Source organism: Penicillium paradoxum (assembly GCF_028828445.1).
Source record: "Penicillium paradoxum strain IBT 22861 chromosome Unknown utg000002l_segment0_segment0, whole genome shotgun sequence".
In the NCBI taxonomy this organism is placed as follows: Eukaryota; Fungi; Ascomycota; class Eurotiomycetes; order Eurotiales; family Aspergillaceae; genus Penicillium; species Penicillium paradoxum.
Genome location: NW_026643180.1, coordinates 4811794 through 4837029, shown reverse-complemented (window position 1 = coordinate 4837029; position 25236 = coordinate 4811794). Strand labels below are relative to the sequence as shown.

At 50.3% G+C, this 25236-nt stretch overlaps 9 protein-coding genes across 9 annotated transcripts; 3 read left to right on the top strand and 6 right to left on the bottom strand.

The window, feature by feature from the left end:
• Nucleotides 1-2093: 2093 nt before the first annotated feature.
• N7457_001707 (uncharacterized protein) lies at nt 2094-2994 on the bottom strand (the record flags this gene model as incomplete). Its single annotated transcript, XM_057172753.1, has 3 exons — nt 2094-2435; nt 2493-2899; nt 2955-2994. The coding sequence occupies 3 exons, from the start codon at nt 2992-2994 to the stop codon at nt 2094-2096; spliced, it is 789 nt and encodes a 262-aa protein (XP_057036656.1).
• A 522-nt stretch (nt 2995-3516) lies between these two features.
• Nucleotides 3517-8050, bottom strand: N7457_001706 (putative RSC complex subunit (Sth1); the record flags this gene model as incomplete). The annotated part of the gene is made up of 5 exons (XM_057172752.1): nt 3517-3732; nt 3784-7427; nt 7565-7628; nt 7749-7871; nt 7985-8050. The coding sequence occupies 5 exons, from the start codon at nt 8048-8050 to the stop codon at nt 3517-3519; spliced, it is 4113 nt and encodes a 1370-aa protein (XP_057036655.1).
• A 120-nt stretch (nt 8051-8170) lies between these two features.
• On the bottom strand, nt 8171-10824 carry N7457_001705 (uncharacterized protein; the record flags this gene model as incomplete). Its single annotated transcript, XM_057172751.1, has 6 exons — nt 8171-8585; nt 9274-9885; nt 9939-10216; nt 10280-10395; nt 10470-10637; nt 10698-10824. The coding sequence occupies 6 exons, from the start codon at nt 10822-10824 to the stop codon at nt 8171-8173; spliced, it is 1716 nt and encodes a 571-aa protein (XP_057036654.1).
• Nucleotides 10825-11874: 1050 nt separating this feature from the next.
• Nucleotides 11875-12615, bottom strand: mpt (putative DNA repair and transcription factor Ada; the record flags this gene model as incomplete). Its single annotated transcript, XM_057172750.1, has 1 exon — nt 11875-12615. The coding sequence occupies one exon, from the start codon at nt 12613-12615 to the stop codon at nt 11875-11877; it is 741 nt and encodes a 246-aa protein (XP_057036653.1).
• Nucleotides 12616-14043: 1428 nt separating this feature from the next.
• Nucleotides 14044-15621, top strand: N7457_001703 (wax synthase family protein; the record flags this gene model as incomplete). The annotated part of the gene is made up of 1 exon (XM_057172749.1): nt 14044-15621. One exon carries the CDS (start codon nt 14044-14046, stop codon nt 15619-15621), a length of 1578 nt encoding a protein of 525 aa, XP_057036652.1.
• Nucleotides 15622-15769: 148 nt separating this feature from the next.
• Nucleotides 15770-18136, bottom strand: N7457_001702 (RIX1/PELP1 family protein; the record flags this gene model as incomplete). The annotated part of the gene is made up of 2 exons (XM_057172748.1): nt 15770-17740; nt 17804-18136. 2 exons carry the CDS (start codon nt 18134-18136, stop codon nt 15770-15772), a joined length of 2304 nt encoding a protein of 767 aa, XP_057036651.1.
• Nucleotides 18137-18403: 267 nt separating this feature from the next.
• Nucleotides 18404-22100, top strand: N7457_001701 (uncharacterized protein; the record flags this gene model as incomplete). The annotated part of the gene is made up of 5 exons (XM_057172747.1): nt 18404-18409; nt 18507-18630; nt 18688-18965; nt 19065-19685; nt 19740-22100. The coding sequence occupies 5 exons, from the start codon at nt 18404-18406 to the stop codon at nt 22098-22100; spliced, it is 3390 nt and encodes a 1129-aa protein (XP_057036650.1).
• Nucleotides 22101-22420: 320 nt separating this feature from the next.
• Nucleotides 22421-23232, bottom strand: N7457_001700 (complex I NDUFA12 subunit family protein; the record flags this gene model as incomplete). Its single annotated transcript, XM_057172746.1, has 7 exons — nt 22421-22469; nt 22537-22674; nt 22743-22806; nt 22873-22950; nt 23011-23017; nt 23103-23123; nt 23182-23232. The coding sequence occupies 7 exons, from the start codon at nt 23230-23232 to the stop codon at nt 22421-22423; spliced, it is 408 nt and encodes a 135-aa protein (XP_057036649.1).
• Nucleotides 23233-23333: 101 nt separating this feature from the next.
• N7457_001699 (CDP-diacylglycerol--glycerol-3-phosphate 3-phosphatidyltransferase) lies at nt 23334-25086 on the top strand (the record flags this gene model as incomplete). The annotated part of the gene is made up of 3 exons (XM_057172745.1): nt 23334-23621; nt 23680-24032; nt 24084-25086. The coding sequence occupies 3 exons, from the start codon at nt 23334-23336 to the stop codon at nt 25084-25086; spliced, it is 1644 nt and encodes a 547-aa protein (XP_057036648.1).
• Between the last annotated feature and the right edge of the window lie 150 nt (nt 25087-25236).

The following is a 25236-nucleotide window of genomic DNA, read 5'->3' as shown; positions in this document are numbered from 1 at the left end:
GGGGGAGTTTTATATATAACAAATTGCCCAAAGTACAAATTGCGGATTCTTTTTTGGATATATTCTTTGTGTTTATAGAAATTCTTGCAAAAAAACCCCCCCACGGTCGAAAGACAGCAATATCATGAGTTTTTTACGATTTTTTACGATTGACTCCAACTGATATTCTCATGTCCCAATGTACTTCAAATACCCCGTACTCCGTACATGTTCAGAATCCACGGTCCCTCGGGGGGTTGTCAGGCAACCCCTCCCAACGAGGGGCGATCACAGTGCCCATCGCCCCACGCTGACGCACGCCCAACGAGGTCCGAGTGAATTACTATCACAGTCAATTGCTCAATCCAACAATTCAGAATCACTTAATATAAAATTCCTTCGCAGTTATGTAGTGGGGATTCCACAATAGCCCTAATCACCGCGATCTACAGCACTCCCCCAAAAATAGTCCCCGAAACACTTCCAAGCTTCTCATCTCCACCAAGTACGTAACTAATACACAGAACGGAGAAGTGAGTCGGACCATTGAAGCCCAATCCTCAATCAGAGGTATCACCCTAGAACAGCCGTCTCGGCCACGGGCAAATCACATGTGTCTTACCCTCACAGCCGAGACAATCGTATTCAGGCGCGGGGGCTGAAACACAGTCTGCGGTCATGGTCTGCAGCTTACTCTCCAGCTACAGTGGATATCTCATCATGTATGGAGCAGCACAATCCTCGGGCCCGGTTGCATTGAAGAGAAGAGTCGTGAAGAATAGCGCTTTTGGAAGTTGGGGGGAGGCGCACGATCAGAGTCTGTTTCATAGGCTCGTGGGTTTCTTTACTTTCCAGTGCTGGTGTTGTGGATAGCACTGGGAGTGGTGAGATCGTGGTACATAAGAGAGCGGCATTGGAAGGGCGAACCGCATATTTGAGATGGTACAAATATCAGGGAAGTGGCAGGGCTCACGGTACTAGAGTCACAGCCATGCCCTAGGATAGAAATCGATGTCTATCTGTGTGGTATGTGGAAAGAACGGATGCTGAGAGTCCAAAATCAAACGAGGGCGGAAATCTGGAGGTTTAGCTGAGCCAGAGCTAGGCATATACTTGGAAAATCCCGTAGGGCTTTGTGAGAACAGTGGTTTTGGTTGTTGGACGTAGAACGTACAAAGTAGACTGTGTATTAACCCGCTACATCACCTGTGAGTCGAAGAGGTTATGCCTACGATTTGTAATTTGAAATCTCGTTCTGTTAGCTTTGTATGCCTAGGCGTCGTCTTATGGCTGTTCCATAGCACATTACCGACTATGTAGGGTTGAAATAAAGGCCTAATAGGATAACATCTTAACCACGGGCTATGGAGAAACGATCTATGGTTTCAGAGACCTTAAAGCCAATTGCTGGTGTGAACCGTGGAAGATCCCTTGTTTTGAGTTTGATATGCCCGGGCAACGTCTATGCCCTCGTGGTGATATTTGAAGATCGACAGCGCTAGATCTAAGACTATAGGGCTCGCCGCATCATTTCAGTTATTGATATACGCGCGGCCAGAGTTAAACTAACCACAGAGTACTCCATACTCCAGGCAGATTCAGCAAGTTTCTGCATCCGGTTACATCTCGGCCGTGTCAAGTCTAAGTTAAATTAGGTGGCTGGGCTTGATAAGTTTAGTTGGTCTCATGAATCAAGACACCAGTGGCCATTAACACCTGTATCTGTGGGGTTGAGCATAGAACACTTGAAGTAAGGAAGTAGTCTGTATGATTGCAGCGACTCACCCGAGAAGGCTCGAGCATGCTGGTCTTAAGTCCCAACTGACTATTGGTTCATCATAATCAAACCATCTTCTTCTCAAATCCATCCCTTCAGTCTTCCAAGCAGATATACGCTGCAAGGATAGCGCATGCATAACCATCAAGATAGACCGCTATTCCCTGCAAGGAGTCTCCTAGGCACCTTGAGCCTCACCTCATACCCAGATCGAATTGGAGTCACAGGTCACGGAGAATGAACATCCAAGAACCAACACCAATCCTCAAGCCCTGTAATACCCCCGAAGACCCATCATGTAGAATCCCATTCTCAGAAACCAACCTAACCAAAAATCTCACATCATACAAGCACCACCCGAAACATGCCAAGTCTGCCCAGTCAACCACTGCGACTCGGGACTAGCAATCAACGACGCAACCCCAGCAACATCCTCCACCTCCCCAGGCCGACCAAGCGGCGACCACTTACTCAACGCCTCGTCAATCTGCTGCGCATTCATCTTCTCTCCACCGGGGATATACTTCCCCGCCACCTCAGTGTACATATCAGTCTTAACCCCACCAGCAGCAATACAATTCACCGTAATATTCCTAGACCCGAAATCCACCGCCAGACACTTCGTCATACCCTGAACAGCCGACTTAGAAGCAGCATAGACAGCATGACGAGGAACGCCCTAGTAGCACTGATAAGCAATTGCAGCAGCGGACGAAAAACAAATAGAGAAACGCACTTTTACCGCCGAAATCGACGAAGTCAGAATAACTCTCCCGAAATCATTCATGAAGCGATAAGCCTGCTGCGCAACGAAATACTGTCCCTTGACGTTAACCGCGAAGACGGCGTCGATCTCGCTGCCCGTGACTTCGGACAGATCCCCGAAATGCTCGATGCCCGAGTTGCTGACTGCGATGTCGAGACGGCCGAATTCGCGGTGGACAGTCTCGAACATGGTTTGGACTTGTTCTTGCTGCGAGACGTCGGCTTTGCAGACGAGGGCGCGCACGCCTTGGGCGCGGATTTGCTCGGCGACGGATTCGGCGGCTGCGGCGTTGGAGACGTAGTTGATGGCTATGTCGGCGCCGCGATGGGCAAATTTGAGGGCTATGGCGGCGCCGATGCCGCGGCTGGAGCCGGTGACTGTGGTGTCTCTGTTAGTCTAGTGTCATGGTTAGAGTGGGTCATGGAAGCATACTTATTGCGACTTTGCCGGCTAGATCTCTGTTGGTAGACATGGCTGGATGGGAGGTATGAGACTGGAAGGAAATGACTTCAATAGATCAGAGACTGGCATCTCTTATACTAGGCTCTGTGGTGTTGAAAGATCGGTGAGCGTCTGCATGCATCTTGCCCGCTCGGATCGTCCGAGGGGCAGACCTACGAAGGACTCTAAAGAATGTATAATACTGTGTAGCGTTATGTAGAGATTTGCAAATACAGTACAAATCAAGTGGAATTGGTAAGTTGCAAGCACATACTCATCAAATACAGGATGTGGTCTTGCACAAAGCTGGTCCATGAGTCAAGACGCACGCAGGGAAATCAATCGCTTGGAACAATACAGCGCCTCCGGAAATCCATCCCCAATTTCAAACAAAAACATTCATGGGAGAAACGCCTTTCCTAGATGGCACAGAAGGGGAAAAATAAGTATTTTCGGATTACACATGAGAAGAAGAGCACATGCGACATGAAAAAAAGTCGCACGATGATGCGTGGAATGAATTAAGTAGTCAGTCCCCACGATGTTGAGAATTTCATTCGCCCATACCGAACTCAGCGCCATTCGCAGGGCTGTCCCGGTTGGGGTTGTTGAAGGTGAGCTTCAGTTTTGGCTGGCCTGGAGTGCCACTGAGGGGAGTATCAGCACCCGAGGCGACCCCCGTCGAGCCATCACCGGGAACTTGATCTTCGAAGTTAGCGAGCTCGGGGTGAGCTTCGGTCAGACGTCGCAATTCCGATAAGCACTTGGCCTGTTATATTATTAGTATAAAGACCTATCAACAAGAACAATTCAAACTCACCTCGATATCGTTGGCATCCTGGAAAAGCAGACTGCCATCTTCGTTGTAAGTGCGAGCATTCTGGCAGAGCAAGTGAATGTCGTCGCGGAATTGCTTCAAGCTCTGGTAATCGGCCCGCTTGATCTTCTTTTGAATCCCGTCCACAGCGATGGGATTTTGAATAATCATGTAGTAGTCGGGATAATAAGAGCGTGGTGGGGGCTTCATGAATGGATCGATGATTGCACGAACAATGGGACCCTCTTCACTGTCAGAGCCCTCCGGTGGCACTTCAGCCTCCATGTCCATCAGTGATTGGATCACAGTGTCAAGAATGCGAGTCAAGTTGGCACGGTCAGTGGGGTTCAGAGTATCAGGAACTTTAGGCTGGCGGCCTCTCTTGCGCTTAGGCTGCGGGGTTTCCTCCACAACCTCCTCAGCCTTGCGCTTAGGAGGAGGCCCACGACGGCGTTTCTGCTTTTGAGGGGTCTCCTCCTCATCGAGATCAGGTTCAGGTGAAGATTCATCGGCGTCACGCCCAAGCTTGTTAGACCTGCGGCGCTCAACACGAGCTTCCTTGCGGGCAATCGCTTCTTCGATTGTGTCGTCGTCGGCATCAACTGCCATCAACCATTGCTCTTCAGTGAGACCGTCATCGTACTTGGTCACCTTGCGCTCACGAGCACCACGGCCAGTGACTTCAACCTCAACCTCTTCGGTGACAGGGTTGTCCTCCTGCATGTAGATCTCGGGCAATTCTTGTTCGGACATAAGTCGAGGGTAGCGGTGGCCGGGGCCATACTGATCGGTAGCAATTCGTTGCCGGTCAATTTCCTGGAAGATAGGGATTTCTTCTTCGGATCGTGCCATGATTTCGTTGAGTTCGTCGTCGTCCATTTCGTCGTGATCACCAATCTGTTCCGCAGCTTCTGCAGTATCCAGGAGAGTTCGCAAAAGTGCATCTCGCTCCTCATTTGTGGACTTGTTGTCGAATTTTCCAGCTTGGATGACCTTGCCGTCCATGTCCAATTTGAACTGCGCACGCTCGAGAATCTTCTCTTCGACCGAGTTGGAGCTAATAAGCCGCAAAATTCGGACCTCGTTCTTCTGACCAATACGATGAGCACGATCCTGAGCTTGCAAATCCTGGTGAGGGTTCCAATCCGAATCATAGATGATGACAGTGTCTGCAGTTTGCAGGTTCAGACCAAGACCACCTGCACGGGTGGAAAGCAAAAAGCAGAAATAATCAGATCCAGGAGCATTGAACTGTTTCAAAAGATCCGAGCGGTCATCAGACTTGGTTGATCCGTCAAGACGGAGATATTTCATTCCTCGGAGTCGAAGGAAATCCTCCATAATGTTCATAATTTGAGTCATCTGGAAGAACATCAGGACTCTGTGGCCCGTGGCACGGAATTTCGGCAGAATGCGATCGAGAAGCTCGAATTTTCCGGCCGTACGCCACAGAAGGTCGTTGGACATGCGGGTAGGGTTCATCTGATCCTCAACAGGCTCAAAGACGAAGGGGTGATTGCAAAGCTTTCGCAACTGCATAAGCATGTTGCTGAGTCCACGCATTCCGGTCTTGCCGCCCTTGCCGTCGGTCACAGCCATCTTGTTGTGAGTAACGAGCTGCTTGTACAGCTTGGCCTGCAAAGCGGAGAATCGACACTTAATGACACGTTCCTGCTTATCAGGCAGATCCTTCTCGACATCCTTCTTCAAACGTCTAAGCAAGAATGGTCGGAGAACCTTGTGGAGACGACGGATAACAAGAAGCTGTTCTTCTTCGCTTAGATCCATACGGTCCTGACCACCAGTATTCGCGAAAGGAGTATTGAACCACTCATCGAAAGACTTGACAGACTTGAAGATATTGGGAAGCACGAAGTTGAGAAGAGCCCACAACTCGGGCAAGTTATTTTGCAAAGGAGTACCAGTCAGAATGATACGGTAGCGACTGGTGTAGTATGTTGAGAGGGTGCTGCTGAGCTTGGACTGAGTGTTCTTCATGCGGTGACCTTCGTCAACAATCATGTGAGTCCATTTGATCTTGCTTAGAACGGGACGATCCTTGATAATGTATTCGTAAGTGGTGAGAAGGACCTGGAAGTTGCCCCAGCGAATCTGCTGTTGTTGCTGCTTTCGTGCGTTGGGGGGACCTTTGTAGACCACCTTGCTCACGCCAGGCGCCCACTTGTCAAACTCATTGTTCCAATTGGTAAGGGTGGACAGTGGGACAATAACCAAGAATGGCCCGTTGTTCTTCTTCTTTTCGATGATATGAGTAATCAAACTGATCGTCTGAATCGTCTTTCCAAGACCCATCTCATCAGCCAAGATACCGTTCAAGTTATTGTTGTACAGTGATATCATCCATTGCAGACCCTTCAGCTGATACTCTTTAAGGGTTCCTCCCACGAGCATCTCAGGCTGCGAAGTAACCTCTTCGTTGATGCGATGAGCAACTGCATAGTAATCAACCTTCTTCTTTCCAGTGGTGGTGTTACTGTCTCCCTCATTTTCGCTATCCGCAATCTCCTGATCGGACTCTGAATCATAGTCATGCTCCTCACCATAGCGATGCGCCAGGCTACGCTGCTGTTCCTTGACGGACGCAGCAAGCTGCTTCAGGAAATTATCGGTCTGTTTAAGCAGATGAGAGATACGCGAATCCTTAGCTTGTCCCAAAAGCTTGAGATAGGTCTCCTCGTCGTTAGCCTTAAGAGCCTGCAGACGCTGCTTAGCGGTCCGCTCCACGCGCCTCTGCTCTTCACGTTCCATGTGCTGGTGGTGTGAAAGCATCATACGACCCAGCTTCTGCGAACGGGTTCGTTGCTGCAGAGATGCATTGGCGAGTTCAGCACTGTGATTGAGGATCGCTTGCAGCTGATCGTACTGCTTCTTCTTTTCTCGTGATTCGCGAGCGTCGCGCTGTTGTTTCTCAAGCTTCTCGGTGATGCGAGCCTCGCGCAGAGACTGTTTCTTCATACGGCGGTGACTTGATCGATTAGCTGTCATTCCGAGGTTATTGTAATGGAACATCTCGGTCTGGAGCGTCTTGCGGAATTGCCGTTGTTTAGCTAAGAGATTGAGCGATTTGTACTCGATCAGGGCTTTCAACTTGAGAGAATCATCGTATGTTGGCGTGTCACTCTTGCCAGTGTTCCACACACCAAGGTTGGCGGGAAGTTGGGCAAGTTCTGCTTTGCGGGCAGTGATTTTATTATACAAAATGATCTCACGATCTTCGCGCATCTGCTCCATGTCGATACCAGCAGGCAAAAGAGCGGGGATGCGCACGCGATTGGCACGATTGGCGTGGTCAGTGTAGCTAATGGTCTTGGAAAGCGAGTCGTATGGAGACTGGAAGTTGTCGTACCACTCCCGAGTCATGACCTCGCTCTCTGAGCTTTCAGCGGCCTGAGTACCAGAGTTGTCATTCGCAGCCTCAATAACCTTCTCGGCTGCGGTGATGTTGTCTATGGGAGTAGGTGGTTGAGATTTCTTTTGATTTTGGAAAAGCTGCTCTTGGACACGTGGGGGAATGGCGAGGTTCTTGGACAACATCTTGAAAGCCAAAATCTGGTTCCGAAGGGTAGCCAATTGCTCTGGTGAGAAGTTGCCACTGCCGACAGTCGCGTTTTTCTGATTCTGAGCAACTGCAGCGGCATTAGTAGCAACTGCCGATGAAGCTGAGGGGGTGCGACCTATATAAACGAATGTTAGCCACTAGCCCTGCGGAGAGGCAACTTGCATTCAAGCTTAATGTAGCAAATTTAATCGAAGCATAGCTTACCATGAGAGCCATTGGCAACATCGGGGGCAGCGCCGTTGACCTGCTGCTGCTGCTGCTGCTGTTGCTGGTGTTGTTGTTGTAGCTGTTGCTGCTGCTGTAACTGCTGTTGTAGCTGCTGCTGCTGTTGATGTTGCTGTTGTTGTTGTTGCTGCTGATGTTGCTGCTGGTGTTGCTGTTGCCGCACGCGCTGTTCGCGCTGTTGCCTTTGGAAGGTCTGCTGGCGTTGAATAGCACTGAGCAGATTATGAGCCTTGAGGAACTCTGGATCATCAGGGCCCAGGCCTTGTTCTTGCATCTGCTTATATTTCTGCGACGAGGTCAGAACCAACACTACGAGGCCGACGAGATATGAAAGGGCGCAATAATCAATTGAAGAATTGATAGATGGCGATGGGTGTGGTTGTAATGCGACAAACTTACCTGAAGGATCTCCTGGACATTTTGCTGCGTGAGATTAGGCGGCAGGCTCGCGTTGCCAGGCGCCATGTTTGGCGCTGGGTGTAAGGAAGCCATAGTGACGCGTGTATTTTTTTTTAATTCATGAGCAAACAAGGTAGGTCGAGATGGAGGATGGCGTCAAGATCGACGCGATGTTGGTGTGGAAAGTCACGGTCTCCACTTGGTCCTCAATTGCGAGGTCGCGCCGGCAAGAGAGAGGGCAGTCGCGGTCGAAATAGAGGGGCGGCGACCGTATGGGTGAGCTTGCTTGCCGTGAATGCGACCAGTGGGCGACGGGATAGGATGCTTGGCGATGGAAAGCGTGATGTTTGGGCCCGTGGTCGGAGCTTCCGGCGATGCGATGTGGAGAGCGGGTACTTTCAGGGACAAGGGAGTCAAAGAAAGCGAGTAAAAAGGCGAGTTCCCAGGGTAAAACAAGGTGGGGAGGGAACTCCAAAGGTGAAAGCGCGTTGGGATGGCGCGTTCAAAAAGTGGATGGATGAAAATGGAGATGGGGAGGGGACGGAGTTGCGCGACAGGCTCGGGGAAATCTGGGTGCTCAGAGCAAAGGACTGACAACAGCCTGGCAAAGGAGTTTTTCGCAAGTCGCCTTAGTCAGCGCGGCACGTGAGCCCGTGCTGGATTGTGGCCTGGGGCAGCGCAGCTCTGGTACCGTACCGGTTTAGGAAAAGTGTGTTGTAGAAGTGTAGATGGGATGGTTGGGGAGAGGAGTAAATCATTTCATGGCCGCGATCTCTACGCGATAGTTCCTGGTCTCATTTTTGGCTCAGTTCGGTCAATTGTCTGCCTGACAATCACAATCAAAATGACAATACATTGTATAGCTGAACACCCGGGGCCCACCTTTGCTGTCAACGGGGGTCGACACAATCGGAAGACCCCATAGTGATTGTGATTCGTGACAATCAAACAATTAGGAATGCAGATCTCGAATGGACCTATCTATTCATGAGGAGACACATTTATCGCATGTTCATCATTCTAGTAGCTCTCTGCCTTGAAACTAATAACAGCCGGGAAATCCTCCAAACCTCCATGAGAATCCAGTTGGAAAAGAAAAAAATCAAACAACAAAAAATCAAGGAAAGGATAGGATGATCCCAAGTGAGACTCTCTAGGAAATCAGTGACAAAGTGATAATAATAACTACCGCCGCTCACCACTAGCTGTAACCTCCTAAACTCCAAAACCCCATGCTTAAGTCAATATCAAGAATTAACGTGAGATGCATTTTCAAGCCCGGCTCTTACGCATTTGGTGCAGCGAGAAGAGACCGCTTGACCGGAGGAGGTGGAGGGGGCTTCTTTGCACGAGAAGGGGGAGGAGGTGGAGGAGCCTTCTTCGATCCAAGACTGTTCAGGTTGTTTGTGCTGGGTCTGCGGGATGGCACGCTGCCGTGGGATGTTGCGGGAGATATCGATCTGCCACCCCCAAACATCCGCTCGGGGCTCGAACGGCCATATGAGCTGACTTCCTCCGAGTCTGCGTAAGGATCAGCCGAGATGCGACCGCTGCCAACTTGAGTGCTGCTTCGACGTCCAAACGCGCCCATATTCTCGCTGGCAGTTCGCTGCTGTATCCACTGCGATGCAACTGGGGCTTGTTCTTGTCGCAGCTGAGCAGGTCCTTCAAAGGTGGGAACTCTGTTAAGAACCGGACGTGACACCCCATTGGTATTCACGTAGCTGTCTTTCGGGGGCGACTCGTACGGCGTCAAAGTTCTAGTGGATCGGATGGAAGGTCGAGTTTCCGTGGCGTTCATCAACTCTTCCTGCAATGGTTCATAGCGCTCCTGGTACGAATGGGCGGTGTTGGAACGAGGACGGATCGGACGACGGGGAGGTGCCTGTGCTTGACTGGGCCTTTTCAATATTAGTATCGCACATACACTAGAGCTGGGGATGGCAATGCTTACCCAGCCCATTCATTCTTGAGCTGCAGAAGAGCCTCACGAGACCGTTCATGGTATTCAAGTTGGGCATCCAAGAACGCCTGCATGTCCATAACGTTGTCGGTCTCGGCTTCTTTGATATCCTGCATGCGACGCAACACATCGTCGCTGGCTTCTTCATACTTGACTTTTTGGGAGCGCAGCTCCTCCTCCACACGGAAATCCTCCCTCTTGGCCTTCTCCATCTTTGAAAGAGAAGTATCGTATGCCAGTCGTCGGCTGTCGAGCTTCTTGCGCGCATGCTATCACACAGAGTTAACACCTGCATTTGTATATTTGATAACTCATCACAGTCGGAGACCCACCTGCAAGTCTTTCATCTGAGTCAAAGATCGTTCCAGAGACTCGAGCCAGCTCGAGGTCGCCTGCGCGATATAGCTTTCTTGGATACGCGCAATGCGCTCCTCAGTGCGCCCGAACACTAATTGCATGGTCAGCGATGCGATTCTTCCCAGGCTCTCCCCGCATTCTCCCCGCAATTATCATATGACTCACTGATTAGACATTGTCCGTATTCCGAGTGCCCATCGTAGTCTTCGCCGTGGGCCACCATGCTGCCTCCTAAATGGGCAATCGGCAGGGTCTTCTCTTTATCGTCTCCTTCATTGCGCTTCGAGAGAGCCTTCACATAAGAGGTCATGGATTTATGAATGCGGTCAACGCCTAGACGGAGAGATCTTGAATTAGCATAAACAGCAGGCGTGGCTCGTGGTGACTTCTTACCTTCCTGTCGCACACCCATCTCCGTCTCCATTGCCTTGAAATCATCTGAGAGACAGGTCTTGGCCTCTCCACCCATGCGCTCTCCGGCCCATTGTTTGAATCGGCCGATCCTTTTGTTGACGTGCATTCTGGTGACGGGGTTGAGAAGATAGGGGTAAGTGGAAGGATAATCGAAACCAGCGATTGTGTAAAACTGGGACAACGATCGAAACCAGCCCACGATAAAACAACCAAGGGAAGGTTCAAGTGGAATGCTCTAGGGCAGAGACAGAGTAAAAGATTAAGGGATAGGGAGTACTGGGGGAGGGGAGGTTGGGAACGGTTAGATTAAATGGCACGCAATTATGATAAAATAAGGACATTGGCATCTCGACCGCCACCAAGTCTCTGGAAATACCCCAATGCGCTTTTATTTCACATGCATGCAGTTACGTCGATCTGTCAATCGGTGGAGAAGGGGGTATTGTTCTCAATGCTACTAATGAAATGGTATTATTGGTCCCATGAACCCATTCACAAACCCAGCAGAGACTGTCTCAATGGTCTCATTTCCAATGCGAATACTCTGTCCTCCTGTCCTCCTCCGTACGGAAATACCAAATACGGTCTACTCGGACTAGAATAGACGAGGTGAAACCACAAAGATCTGAGGTTGTGACACGCGTTGGTGGGTCGGTGGAGAGAGAGCCACCAGTTCCCATTGGAAGTCCTGTCCATTTGCTATAATTATCTTTGCCACTGAGAGACAGGTCCGGGAAATTATGCACTTCCTGCTTTGATGCTCAATCCCAACTGCTAATTGGGTCGAGTGAACCGGGTGTAGGAAACTCGAGATGTCTTATATACCCGTATTGAATAGGCTTGTAACGGTACATGCACGGGGCACTTGGCTTGGAAAAGAGTTTCAGGGCGGTTTCAGTCTCACGTCGGCTGGCTATAGTGTGGCCCTTTTAGATTAAAGATGCAACGGCTGCGGAGCATGGGTTGCATCGCTCCGTATGTTCGCGTGGTTTCTAGGGGTACGGAGTAATGATCAATCCCGGCTTATCACTGATTTGGTATTAGGCTATATTATTGGTAACCTGGACACCCTCCGTGGGTGCTCCGTAGTGCTCCGTAGGTGCTCCATCCGGTCTACGGAGTACAGGGTATACCAAATATGCTTGATCTCCAGGTATCAATCATGCGGTCGCATCAAAACATCACTCGCCAAAATCATGCGAGGGTCGATGAATAACGAGTCAGGCCTCCACGGATCCTCCTGTTCCGAAGCTAGCAAAGCGTCAAACTCATTCCAGGCACCCATAACCCCCGGGAAATCAACCCCAGCCCCCGGACCAGCCTTCTCACCGGCCCTATCGAAATTTGAGATCTCACCACTCCCCTGCTCCGAGCCCAAGCGCGGTGTTTCGATTCTTGAAGCATCGGACGCCGAGGACGGTGAATGCAGGTTGCTCTGCCCAAGGCTTTCTATATATTGCCCGGGCGTAACGCCGACATGTTTCTTAAACACACGATGAAAATGACTGGGTGTCAACCCAGCCTGCCCCGCCAGATCTCTGAGTTTTGGTTTCAGCCCTGTTATCAGAATGCTCCGGATTGACGTGCAGGCTTTCTCAACCATGGCTGTTTGGGGGTTGCTTTGAGCCGCCGTCTGGCCCGAATGCGGACGGCAGCGCTTGCAGGGCCGAAAGCCTGCTGCTTCGGCTTGCGATAGGGTATCGTAGAATTGTACATTGGCGCGTCGGGCTAGTCGTGCTGGACACGAGGGGCGGCAGTAAATTTTAGTAGTGAGGACGGCGTAGACGAAGGTGTTGGCTGTGGTGTCACGAGTGGCAATGGCTTGCCACCGTTCTGCGTCGGATAGGGGTTTGGGACTGAGTCGGGGGATTCGTCGGGGTTGGGAGAGTTCTGTCATATTATCGATATCTTTGGCTCGTACAGGATAGATATCTTTGAGATGTTGGCGTCTACGGAGTACTATGCATGAATGTTGCTCATCGAGTTGGGAATCCTGCCCACCGGGGTGATGATTGATCTCAAAGTGACCAATCAGCGTTGAGGTTGCCATCTAACTCGCAATAAACATGTCGTTTTCAGCATCGTTATGGGAGGTAGAGACTATTGTGCGTTGTATAGTTAGGCCTTCTCAAGTCTAATACGAGCATGCCTATCGTATTCATTGGCAATTGCGATCACATTTGTTCGCCGGGGAGAAAACATCTGTGGCGTAACCTTCTTTGGGAGCTATAGATACAGATATCAAGCACAACTTGAAGGACCAGATGTGACTCGCCAGCAGCAACCAGTCTATATCCCGTGGCTGCGATCTATATGATAGGATGGGATTGATATTGCTTTTCATCACCAAGTAGTCATTGATTTAACAGAGTTAAACCATAGTTTACGAGGCCAGCCAACAAACATAAATTAGCCTCACATCTGTACTCCGTATGTGCGGTCAATATCAATTTGCGCTTCCAATATGCCAGTGACTAGGAACTGCCCCTGGATGAAAAACAGAATCAAAGGCCCACCGTCATAGGGCTCGTCTACCTCGAATATCGTTCATTGACATGTTTGGAAATAAAAATAGAGCATATATCTGGACTCCGTAGGCGTTGGGAGGATCGGACGCTCCAAGCTCGAGGCAGTGATGATCATCAGAACTCTTACTGGCATCTTCCCATAGGCAAGGGCTATTTTTGAAAGCTATGCTGTATCTCTATATATAAACCTCTCTTATGAAATAACAATGGTGGGTGAGAGACAGGTCAAAATGAAGGAGATTTTCTCAACACCTATGCAGGAGATAGGGGGACGTATGATTGCTACGGTTTGCTCCCATGGCTCAAATACTCCTCTCGGCGTACTCCGTACTCCGTGGGAAATTTCCGTACGTCTCTCTACCCTTTCTTCTGACAAAATTCAAGTGTTTTTAGTAGCTCTGCTTTGGTTGCGGTGCCTGGTTCTAGCTATTACGCCGTACAGCATTGTACAGACAGGCAAAGACTGCTTAATGATCTTTAAGCTCTATAATATACAGTACTACGGAGTACTCGGAGGAGATTGAAATAAACAATTATATAGAATTGCTTATGTGCATGTATTTTCACCTGCGGACGTCACACCGTAACGTCATTCTCTCGACCCGTGGACACTTCCTCATGAACTCATCCCCAGAACCCTGTCTTTGAACTACTGACAACGTATCACCTGGGCCAATCATATCCCTGACAAGTTCCCAGGACCTCTCCGTACAGTCTATTTCCCACAAAGACTCGAGGGTCAGGACAGGACCAACAGCGGTCTAGGATCACACAGCGACCGATTTCTCGTGCCCCACATGGCCGATACCAGCTATAGCTACGAGATTTTGCGTAAGAACCATGAGAGGGAACTAGATGCCTTGATAGAACAGGGTGTTTTCAAGCCACTGTTCCTATCTCATGTCATCATCCTCATCACGTTGCCTCTGATAGGCCTTGTCATCCCTCGCAACAAGGGCGGTCAATATGTCCGCCAAGGTCTCTTCGTCCTCTTTATTGCTATCGCAATTGAGATTGTGGTGAACCGACGAGCTATCACTGGAGGAAATGGATACATGCTTGGCCTGATGACGGCTTGGTGGCTAATTTGGAATGCCACACTGTATGTGTTCACAGATCTGGAGCATGACTTCAAACGCATTGAACGGAAACCCATTGTTACAAAGTCTCAAAATGATGCCAAGATTGAGCATAGTACTATTGCAGAACCACTTGACTCGAGCAGTCAAATATGCAAAGGGGACAGCGACCTTTACGTTTGGCAATCGTATCCCGAGAAGTTTTCACATCGCCTCGAATGGTGCGCTGGACTTTACTTCAATATGAGAGGACCGGAATGGAATTGGCGAGCTCCCCACCTAGGTCCTCTTCCTCAACCAGTTCATGTCCAATTGCATTCAGGATTCACGGATAAAATTGAAGCACATGAGTCCTCTACCTATCCAAGCGGCCCAGACCGCCTGAAGGCAGCCTTTCGAACATTCTTCATGTATTACCTCGCATTGGACATATTGAAAGTCATAATCTTGATGCCAGACCCCTACTTTCGAGGCCTGACATCACCCGATTCAACACCGCCATTCCCGTTCTTCCTCGCAGATATTACAATCCATCCTGTCCTAGCCCAGATCTGCCATAACGTATACTCCGCCGTGAGTGTCTACATCGCCTTCGAGTTCGTGACCTCACTCAACCCAATCTTCTTCCTGGGCCTATCTCTCAAGTTCCCTAACGGAGCCAAAAAATTAACCGGCGCGCCACTGGGTGTCCCATGGTTGTACGCTGATACATTCGGGCCATTCATTACACCGATCCTGGACCACGGGTTGGCAGGTTGCTGGGGCCGCTGGTGGCACCAAGTGTTCCGTCATGGGTTCATGGTTTCCGCGCGCTGGATCTTATCCTTACTTCCAGCAAACCTGGCCTCCAATCGGCAAATTCGTCGTATCACATACCTGATGGTGGCATTCTGTCTTAGTGGCTTTGTGCATGCCTGCGGAAGCCACACTCAGATTGCAGACACACATCCGGTATCTGGAACATTCTTGTTCTTCGCTTCCCAGGGTGTTGCGATCATGGCGGAGCAGGTGTTCAAGACATCGATCTTCCCGAAATTACCTCTTGCTGATACGCCGAGATGGCTGAGACGAACGGCAAACTTCATATTTGTGTTCTCTTGGTTGATGGCCTCCGGTGGTCTCGTGGCAGATGATTTTTCGGGTGGTGGGTTGTGGTTGATGGAGCCCATTCCATTTAGTCCACTTCGCGGACTAGGATTTGGTCGACCGGATCAAGGATGGTTGTGCTGGAAGGAGCCCTGGTTCCAGCACTGGAGTGATGGCACATACTGGGGAACCGGGATACGGATGCTGTAAGCTTGGGCGATCTGATATTTCAAGGTCATTTGGGTGTTTTTGGAGCCATTTATTGCACGTGGAGAAATTTCGGGTCATTCTGAGGACTTTTGGAGCCATTCATTGTATGTGCAAAATAGAAATTATATAGAAGCAATAATTACATAGTCTATCCTTCCATTGTGACATCGTCATCCTCCTCATCGGTGTCAGAATCCATGTTCAGGGTGGGCAATTCGTCATCGCTGTCATCATCAGCTTCCGCTGGGGCCTGTGAGGTCAGGGTGGTAGCGGTCGTGGACGCAGTTGAAACCTTTGGGGCTTCAGCCTGGGTGATTGTAGGGGCTGGCTGAGAGAAAGGTTGCTGGCTCGAGGCGCTTGAGATGATTTCATCAAATCGCGCCTTCTTGGCTTGCACCTCCTGCTTCTGTTGTGCTGGCTCCTGGGTCGTGGTTTCCTCAGTGAAAGTCCGCTTGTGGAAAGTAGGCACCGGGGCTGCGACCTTCGACTGGACCTCCTGCGGTACAGGCAAAGGTGCCGAGACTGGTTGCTTCAAGAACTCGGCAGTTTTTGGGGCGGCAGTGTAGGTATCATCAGCCATCTCCTCGTCTTCTGCTTCTTCGTCTTCATCAACATAAGCATCAAGCTCGGGTGCAGTCATCAGAACTGGCATTCTAGGACGAATCAGAGCCTCCACTTCCATCTGATCAGCAAAAGGTCTAGCCAAGAATGGAATGATGCTTGAGCCTGCTCCACGGCCCTTGACTGCCGGGACGGGGTTGAGCACACTAGCAAGCATCGCATCCTTGTCGGATGTCAAAATGATAGTGCGATCCAGCTCGGCCCTGATGGAAGGTGGAACAAGTTCAGCAGGAATAGAGACAAACACGGCCTGCAGAAGTCCGGAAGCCTTTTGCTGGAGGTCCAAAAACGACGAAGCAATTTGTGCCTGGGTAGACTTTTGCAGATTGGGGTTCAAAAAGGCATCCGCGTTGGATGTACCTTGTCCGCCCTTTGCCTTTGCCTTGGGGTCAGAGCCCGTCGACTTAGACTCTTCATTAGGTGGCAGTAAATCATGACAGCAAGAGCGTAGAACATTGTTCAGGGACACCACGCTCTGTTTCGTCATTGCAGGCCCGTTCACCGGCACCAGAGTACGAAGCAAACCATAGACGGCCGAACGCAGGTCTCTGTTGAAGCTTTCGCCCTTGAAAGTCCAGACTGCCTGCTCTAGAATAGTCTGTGTTACGGAGGTTGCGCTGGTCTCCAACACAGTAATGAGCCTGGAAAGCAAGTCCATGCAGGCAATGTGAATACGAGGCAACTCCATCCAAAGTGCCTCTCGCTCATCGCGGCTAATTTCTTGGTTGAACTGAATGCCAGACTGAGATGAAGCGGCACCATTGGGTGGGACAGTCACAGAAGTAAGCCGGGAAGTCAAATCGAGGATAGAGCCCAATGGAAGAGCAACCGCAGCGGCAGATGGCATCGAGATGAAACCCGAGAGGATCTTCAGGAGTGCAATCAATCTATCCACACCCGAGTGAAGTCCGTTCCAGCCTGGAAGTCCAAGACCATCGGGACCTTGGTCACCCACTTCTTCGCTGCAGTTCGGCCGTGCGTGTCCCAGAGCTCCATCAACAGACTCCCACTGCTCGACGACAGCTCGGAAAACGTGGTCTATGGTTCGGTGAATGGACAAGATTGTCGACTTGCAATCATCTTTCCACCCAGAGCCTGCCTGGTCCTTGGGTGCACACTTGTGGAGAGAAACAAGCAGTTGCTCGGCTGCATCAACCACATGATCAGGGAAATACGCAGGCGAAGAGGAGCCAATGACTTCAGTGAGAAGAGTTCGGAGCTGGGAACCAAATGGACGGAAGATGGTAATGTGTCTTGGGATCAATTCCAGCAAGGCGTGCAAAACAATTTCCATAAATGGAGTGTTAGGCTTCGGCTTTCGGATTGAGCCCGAAGGAGTCTTCGTGATGGTAGAGACCAGGTTCAATGCGGCGGTAATAAAACCTGGCAGTTGCGGGGTTGTAATCTCTCGAACGAGGGTTGGGTACTGGTATGTGAGGTGGAAAATCCGTGTCAGTGTAATAATACACATCTTCCTCGTGGAGATTGGATCGGGTTTCTAAGAATGTATAAGTCCATGAAACGAGATTAGATAGACATCAGTTTTCAGTCAAATACATACCGCCAGAATGCTGATCAAGCTGCGAACAATAGGCTCATAGCCGCGCAGAATTTCCCACTGACCAGCTTCAACAGCAGCTTTCACCAAAACAACGGCGGTCCATCTTCCTTCGACACTGCGGTCTTGCAGCAGACTGGCCAGTCGAGTCTTCAACTTGTGGATCTGGATAGTGGTATCGGAGTCTGACTTTCCCGCTTTCTGAGCTTGAGGCGCAGAGAGTAGCTCGGCGCAATCGCTCAAGGAAGTCGCAAGAAACGACGCTATCGAAGGTAATTGCTCAACCGGAGTGGTGATCAGGCGATGCGTGATGGCGCGCAAAGTAGTGGAGGTCATTGCGATCGGTACAGACCTAACTAGCAGGTCGAGACTCAAATATCAGGCCAATTGACAGAACACCAAGAGTAGACAAAAGGTGAGCCTCTTATCGATAACTTTTTTTTTCGTAAAAAAGCTCGGGCCACACGAGGCCTCGGTGTTAAATTACCGTCACGTACGTAATCGCTCTCCACCCCTGGGCGATCATCGGGCTTCAGACTGACAGTGTTGACGAAGCTTGATTAGCTCTTCTCCTTCGCTATACCACTCGCAACTCCCTGAATTATGGCTGTAAGTGTTTGTCTTATGTCTTCTGTAGCATGTGTTTGTTTGGTTTTCTTCTAAATCATTGATACCACCCAGTATTTATGTTGACACATGCAACCAGGGAGGCAATGCCGAGAAGGGGCAGCGCTACATCGCGGCCTTGGACCAGGCGAGGAGTCAGGGCAAATGGGATGAGGTGTCTGAATTGATTCGCAAAGTCATAAAACATGCACCGCAAAATACTTGTACGCTAGCGCCCCCTTGTCTCTTGATCTTAGCCTAACTGAGCCGTGTCAACATAGGCCTGGTACAGACCGCCACTGCAGAATCGCGTGTAATCGCATATCTTGAACAAAAGTCCTCTGGGGACTCGTCCTCGTTACCGAACCTTGTCGAGTTGATCCCGGCCTTGCTGGTAACAATTGAGAACAATGACGGGTCACCACAAGAGTTATTGCAAGCGCAGGTCTGTCTGGGATGGATCCATTGGGTTTTGGATGAACCTGCACTTGCGGCATCGCGTCTTCCCAGGGACTTTGCGGCAACGGTCGATAGCTTTGCCAGTGGGGGGAGCAACCTAGTTCGTGGACCGAGGTCTGCCTAGTGAAAGGATGCTACATCAAGGGTATGTTTACTTTGTTTATTTCTTGGTGTAACAAGTGCTGCATCTGACAAAAAGCTAGCAACCTCGCAATCCACAGCTTCGAATATTGATGAGACACTCGAGACATTCGCGTCTTTGGTTCCGTGGCTCAACAGTGGCAAGTTAGCCTCAATCACCACCCCGCAATTTCTGAGCTGGTCCGAATCACTCCTTAGCAGCGGTGCTCTTCTCGCCAGCTCCGAAGCAAGCAAACACAATACCTCCTCGGATCCCAGGCATGTTGATATAACTCTGCGATTGCTCAGAACGTGGGCGACGCATCCTGCCGTGAAACAAGGGCTTCCTACTAGCAACCCGCCGAACGTGGATAGTTCGGGCCCGGCTGCACGGGGATCAGTTTGGACTACTTATTACAGATTCCTTACAACGATTCTTCAGGATGGGCTCACACATGCCTGTCCAAAAGATGGACCTGAACGCCCGCAGCTTGCCAGTGAATTGCGCCGCGTGGAGACCATCTGCGAGCGCAACATTCTCTCTGACATGATGTTCCCTACAGCCAACTCCCAAAACTCGCAAGTTGAGGAATGGGTAGAGCTGGTGATCAGCAACTGGCAAATCTTGTGCGGGCCCGAGTGGCAAGATTCGGATTTCGGCGAAGGAGGCCAAGATAGTGTTGGTCGTAATGTGTTAGAGGTGGGTTTAACAACAGATCCTATCAAACCATGCTTGCTGACACTTGTCTCCTAGATCTTGTACCGCGCAGCAGCAAAGACCTACCATTCTCATCTGGTTCTCCGACGGCTCTTCCATGTTCATTCTGCCTTAGCAGATTTTGACCTTGCCGTAAAGGCGCTCGATTCTTATATCGAGATTGTTACTGCAGCCAAAGAGCGAGCAAAAAAGTCTGCAGAATACGGCGAGCTGGAGAAGGATGAAGTACTACTGCAAACTCTCTCCGAAGGTGTCACATTACTGAGCTGCCTTGGCTCGTTTGAGGAGGCAGAGAAAGCACGAGATCTAACTGACATCATAAGAGAGTATATCGGCAAGAATGCTTCGCCTCTCACAGACGATGATACCAGCGATAGTATTACAGATCTGCCAAATATCCCTCACAACGTGTTGGCACTTTCCTACCGGGCCGTCGGTATTGGTCTTGCTTGCTGGGCAAGCTGGACTCCCGTGAATGAATCACGAGACGAAATTAGAGCTGATGCGATCGAATACCTTGAAAAAAGTCTCTCTCCTGAATTAGGAGATAGCTCGAACTATTCCTCCTTATATACATTGGGTGTTGTGTTGGCTGAGAACAGAGATTTGGACAGTGCGATTGACTATGTCAAGTCGGCTTTGACACCAAGTGACTCATCCACTGCTGTGTCAGACGATCTTTCCAAAGAACGGGACTTGGTATCTCTGTGGCATCTGCTTGCCCTGCTGCTGAGTGCGAAGCAGGAGTTCGAGATCGCTGGACGTTCATGCGAAGCTGCATTCGAGCAATTCCCCCGAGAATTATTCTCAAAGAGTGGTCGCGAACGACGATCTCGACAAGCACAAAATCCCAACCAACGCCCAATTGTCAGCCGATTGCAAGGTAGGGAGAAAGAACGCATCGTTCAAACCCGCATCACACAGCTTGCGTTTGTCGAGCTCCTGGAGGGCCCCGAAGCTGCTGTCAACCAGAGTACTCAATTATTGAGTCTTTTTGGGGCTCTGTTCCAAGATCTAAATCTTGAGACTGGGGAGACCACAGCCAAGGCTGGTCACCTAGTGCCCCCAAAGAGCTCTGCCGGAACCATCAGAAGTATCCGTGGTAGCATTTTCAGCAGAAACAAGGCGTCTCAGTTGCCGGATCGCCGTGCTGATCAGAGCAATGGCCTTGATGCTACTATCCCTCCTACCCCAGCTATTCCTAATGGCCATCTGGCGGACGCGCCTTCAATCCAGGTCACGGATGAAGACAACCGTCAGGGAAGAGCGCCAACAGTTGGGAGATCTGACTCAAAGAAATCGAAGAAAAGAAGTCTGAGCTTCCACCGAAACGAGAGGCCGCCTGTTGAACAGCCCCCGCTCCCCAATGGAGGGGAAACCTCCACAGAGATGGTAGGCATTGCAGTTTCCGGCAATGCATCACCAGAATCGACAATCCATCCCATCAAGGGCAAACAGCCTTTGCCGCCGATGGCTCACAATATCAATCATAAAGAAGAACCTTTCCCTATTGGCCATGAGGAGCAACCCCCTCGACAGGATATCCGGCTTCCGAGTTGGCACCGTTTTGACTCACCTACATGTGCTATCACAAAGTACTCCCTAATTCAGTCTCAGAAGCATGCACTGGGACTTCTCGTCAAAATTTGGCTTGTCATCGCCGGTCTGTACCGCCGAGCGTCTCTATTCGAAGATGCCCGTGAAGCCTGTGAAGAGGCTTCGAAGCAAGCCGCGCGAGTCGAAGCACTGGTTGCATCCCACGAATCCTCGGCCCGGGCCTTCAGCAAGCGTGGCTGGGGCGCTGCGAAGAGCTCTGAAGAGCTCTGGGCTGATGTCTACGCGGAACAAGGTCTTTTGGCTCAGTCTCGATCCAACCCCCACCAAGCCATCAGGCACTTTGAGAATGCACTGCTGCGGTACCAAGATCACCCAACAGCCACCATTGGACTTGCCAATCTTCTCTTGGATATTTGGGACCAGAAACTTACTCCAGAACCATTGAATGCTGACGTGGATCTTAGCGTTTCACGTCTTTCCTTGTTATCAGAAACCCACAAGCCCATGTCTGCAACCGCCATCTCGATCGATGATCTCAAGGCAACCGATGAGACCGGAAATTCGGGGCCTCCAGAGGCTCCTTCATCTGCGCAAGATGTTGAGCCTAAGCAACTACACCGTCTCGCAGCCCGCGATCGCGCCTATGGACTTCTTACGGCATTGATTAAGCTCGGAAGTTCCTGGGACAACTCCGAGGCATGGTATGCCCTGTCCAGGGCATACGAGGCCGGCGAGCAGATCGAAAAGCTGAAAGAAGTGCTGTGGTGGTGCATTGAACTGGAGGATCGACGACCGATTCGCCACTGGTCCAATATCGGTTCTGGCGTCTACGTTCTCTGAAGGTGATAAAATCCCAGATGTTGATATATTCTTGTATCTACTTCATTTCTCTCTTTGCTTTCGCATGTCTTTTTTGATTTCCCACAAATAAGATACCTTGTTTATAGCATGTGGCTTGGCCTAATTACATCCTACAAGTCTTCAATGAAGCCCATTTTTCAAGAACGAGTTTTTTTTCGTAAAAAAAATAAGCACTACTGGCAAGATGTCTTTATATACATTTCCCAAATTGACAAATGAGTTGCCAATGGGTTGAAAAAGGAAAACGGGATCAGTTGAACAGCACAAAAAGTGAATTGATTCTGCTACTGCAAATAGATCTACCGCGGAGCAGCGGTGGGGGTCCAGGCAGTGATCTTGGGCCGGGTGCTGGAGGGCGAAGTTAGTCAATGCATGGATCTCACCAAGGTATTGCACATAGGGAGGTCACACGTACGTCGAGTAAGTCTTGAATGCAGCACGGCTGAAAGTCGGGTTAGGGCGGTGCTCGGGCAGTTCCCAGGCGCGGAGCTTGGTCTGCAAGATCTTGTCGGTGAGGGGAGGAGCATCAACGACGTAGGAGATCCAGGCGTGCCTTCAGAAAGTTAGTCCCGCGTGTTCATAGCTGAATTGTTGGCTCTGTGTCCTGAGAAAAGCGCTTACCAGCCGGGCTCAATGTGGGATGCGTCGAATTCGGCCTCCTTGTAGTCAACCCAACGTGTTCGGACTAGCGGGGAAACTCAGTTAGGCTCCTATGCTTCGATGCAATAGTGTTCGTTAGAGAGCTTCTTACGAGGCAATTCCTCCATGTTCTCGAAGTACTTGTTTCCGAAGCGATCGGTTCCGATCAGAGTTCCGGCTTTGGTATCACCTGCAAGAGCATGAATTGTCAGTCAACTGTCGCGTGCACACCAATGAAGTCCCAACCTACCGATGTTCTATATCACGGCAGACAAGGACTCAAGTTAGTTCCGAGCTTATCCAATTGACCTGCTGTTCCGGGGGAGGCGTCCGTCATCGTACCTGCATCTGGTGGGCGGCATCCTGTACAAACGTATTAGCAACCAAGCATTTATAGAGAGCATATCCTCTGAATACTAACCTTGAAGCCAACGCGGCGAAGGTTGCGCAACGTCCTCACAATAGTCGACATCTTTGCTGGTGTATTGTGCTAGGGCGAATGGGGTGCGAGAGATTGGTGATTTGAGGTTGCAGGAGGGCAGTGTGTTTGCACTGTTTGCACCCTACACTACCATGGATTTCCCGATTCAGAAATCCCTCGACTGGGAATATCCAGACATGTTCGGTCGCAGTGGAAGGCAAGCGCTTCGTTTGGCTGGGCGTCGCTCAGTTACGCATCATCGGCTATGCGCTCGCAATTTTTCTGCGAATACCGGCTCCGGAGCTGCTACTACAGGAGCCGCTCCTTCACCTCTAGCAGGAATCACCGCGGAGTTAGACCGCATTGCTCCCCGATTTGAGGTGCCTGCGTCTCAAATTCATATTATTGATAGTCCATCCAATTTCTATTCGACATTGAAGGTTTGTCGGTGTTCTCTATCTGCTTGAAGTGGATTGGAACTAATTCTCAATTTCGCAGAATAAAATCCGCAATGCCCGACGCCGCGTTTACCTTTCTACATTGTACGTTGGCAAGACTGAACATGATCTCATCGATACTTTGGGCCAGGCTCTTCGCGAAAACCCTGATCTCAAGGTTTCAATCCTCACAGACGCTTTGCGCGGTACACGGGAGACGCCGAATCCGTCAAGCGCATCACTCCTTTGCTCGTTGGTCGAGGAGTTTGGACCCGAACGAGTCGAGGTTCGGATGTTCCATACTCCCAACTTGACGGGCCTGCGAAAGAGATGGATCCCAAATCGTATTAACGAGGGTTGGGGCTTGCAGCACATGAAACTATACGGTATCGACGATGAGATCATCCTATCAGGGTATGTTATCTACGGTCTTTGTATAGCGATGTGATGTTAATATAACCGCAGAGCAAACCTGTCCGAGGAATATTTCACCAGGCGTCTAGATCGATACCATGTGTTCGACTCCGCGGTGCTCACCGAATACTACGCTCGAATTCATCATGCAATCTGCAGTTTGAGCTTCCAGGTGCTGCCAGATCCTGAAAAGAAATCCAGCTATGTTTTGGAGTGGCCTTCCACAAACAAAGCACCTTCACCTCTTGAGAGCTCGCGGGAGTTCGTTGCATATTCTTCGGCGTTCTTGAGCCCGCTCATTCAGGCCTCCGACAACAAACCTGCACTTCAATCCTCATCAAGTCAAACCTATGTATACCCTGTATCGCAGTTCACTTCTATCTTGCAACCTGAGGATACATCTACCGAATACCCCGCCGTGACGACTATTTTGGGTCTTCTGTCCAACTCATCGGTATTCGCCGGTGCTCGCTGGCTCTTCACAGCAGGTTACTTCAACATTCACCCTGTCCTTTCCTCCCTACTCATTTCGAGCACAACAACCGCTTCCAAGGATCCTACCACCACAAAAGGCACTGTTCTCACGGCCTCACCGTGGGCAAATGGTTTCTTTGGCTCTTCTGGAATATCAGGTATGCTGCCAGCTGCATACACGCATCTTTCCGCCCGCTTCCTCGATCGCGTCGCTGCAGCAGGTGCCACCGACTCCGTTCAATTGAAAGAATGGCGTAAGGGTACTGTCGGCACACCAGACGGGTGGACTTACCATGCCAAAGGTCTGTGGGTCACACTTCCGCACGAGGAACACCCCAGCGTCACCTTCGTCGGTAGCAGCAATTACACAAAGCGCAGCTACAGCCTAGATCTCGAGTCAGGCGCGGTTGTCGTGACGAATGATCCGGACCTCAAGCGGAAGCTAGGCGAGGAGACAGAGCGGGTTCAGAAAAACGCCAGCCCTGTCTCCAGAGAAGACCTGATGCGGACGGAGAGGCGAGTCACATGGAATGTGAGACTTTCCATGTGGATTGTGGAGAAGGTCGGCGGCGCTTTCTAAGTCGCTTCTCGGCCTCGTGTATAAACATCTTTTGGAAATAGCGATTTTGTAATATATTGGGACGGATATTGATATGACAGCCTACACCGTCGAGGGACATTCCCATATGAATCATACAATGCATCAAGTCAAAACGTGAATCCGTGAGCT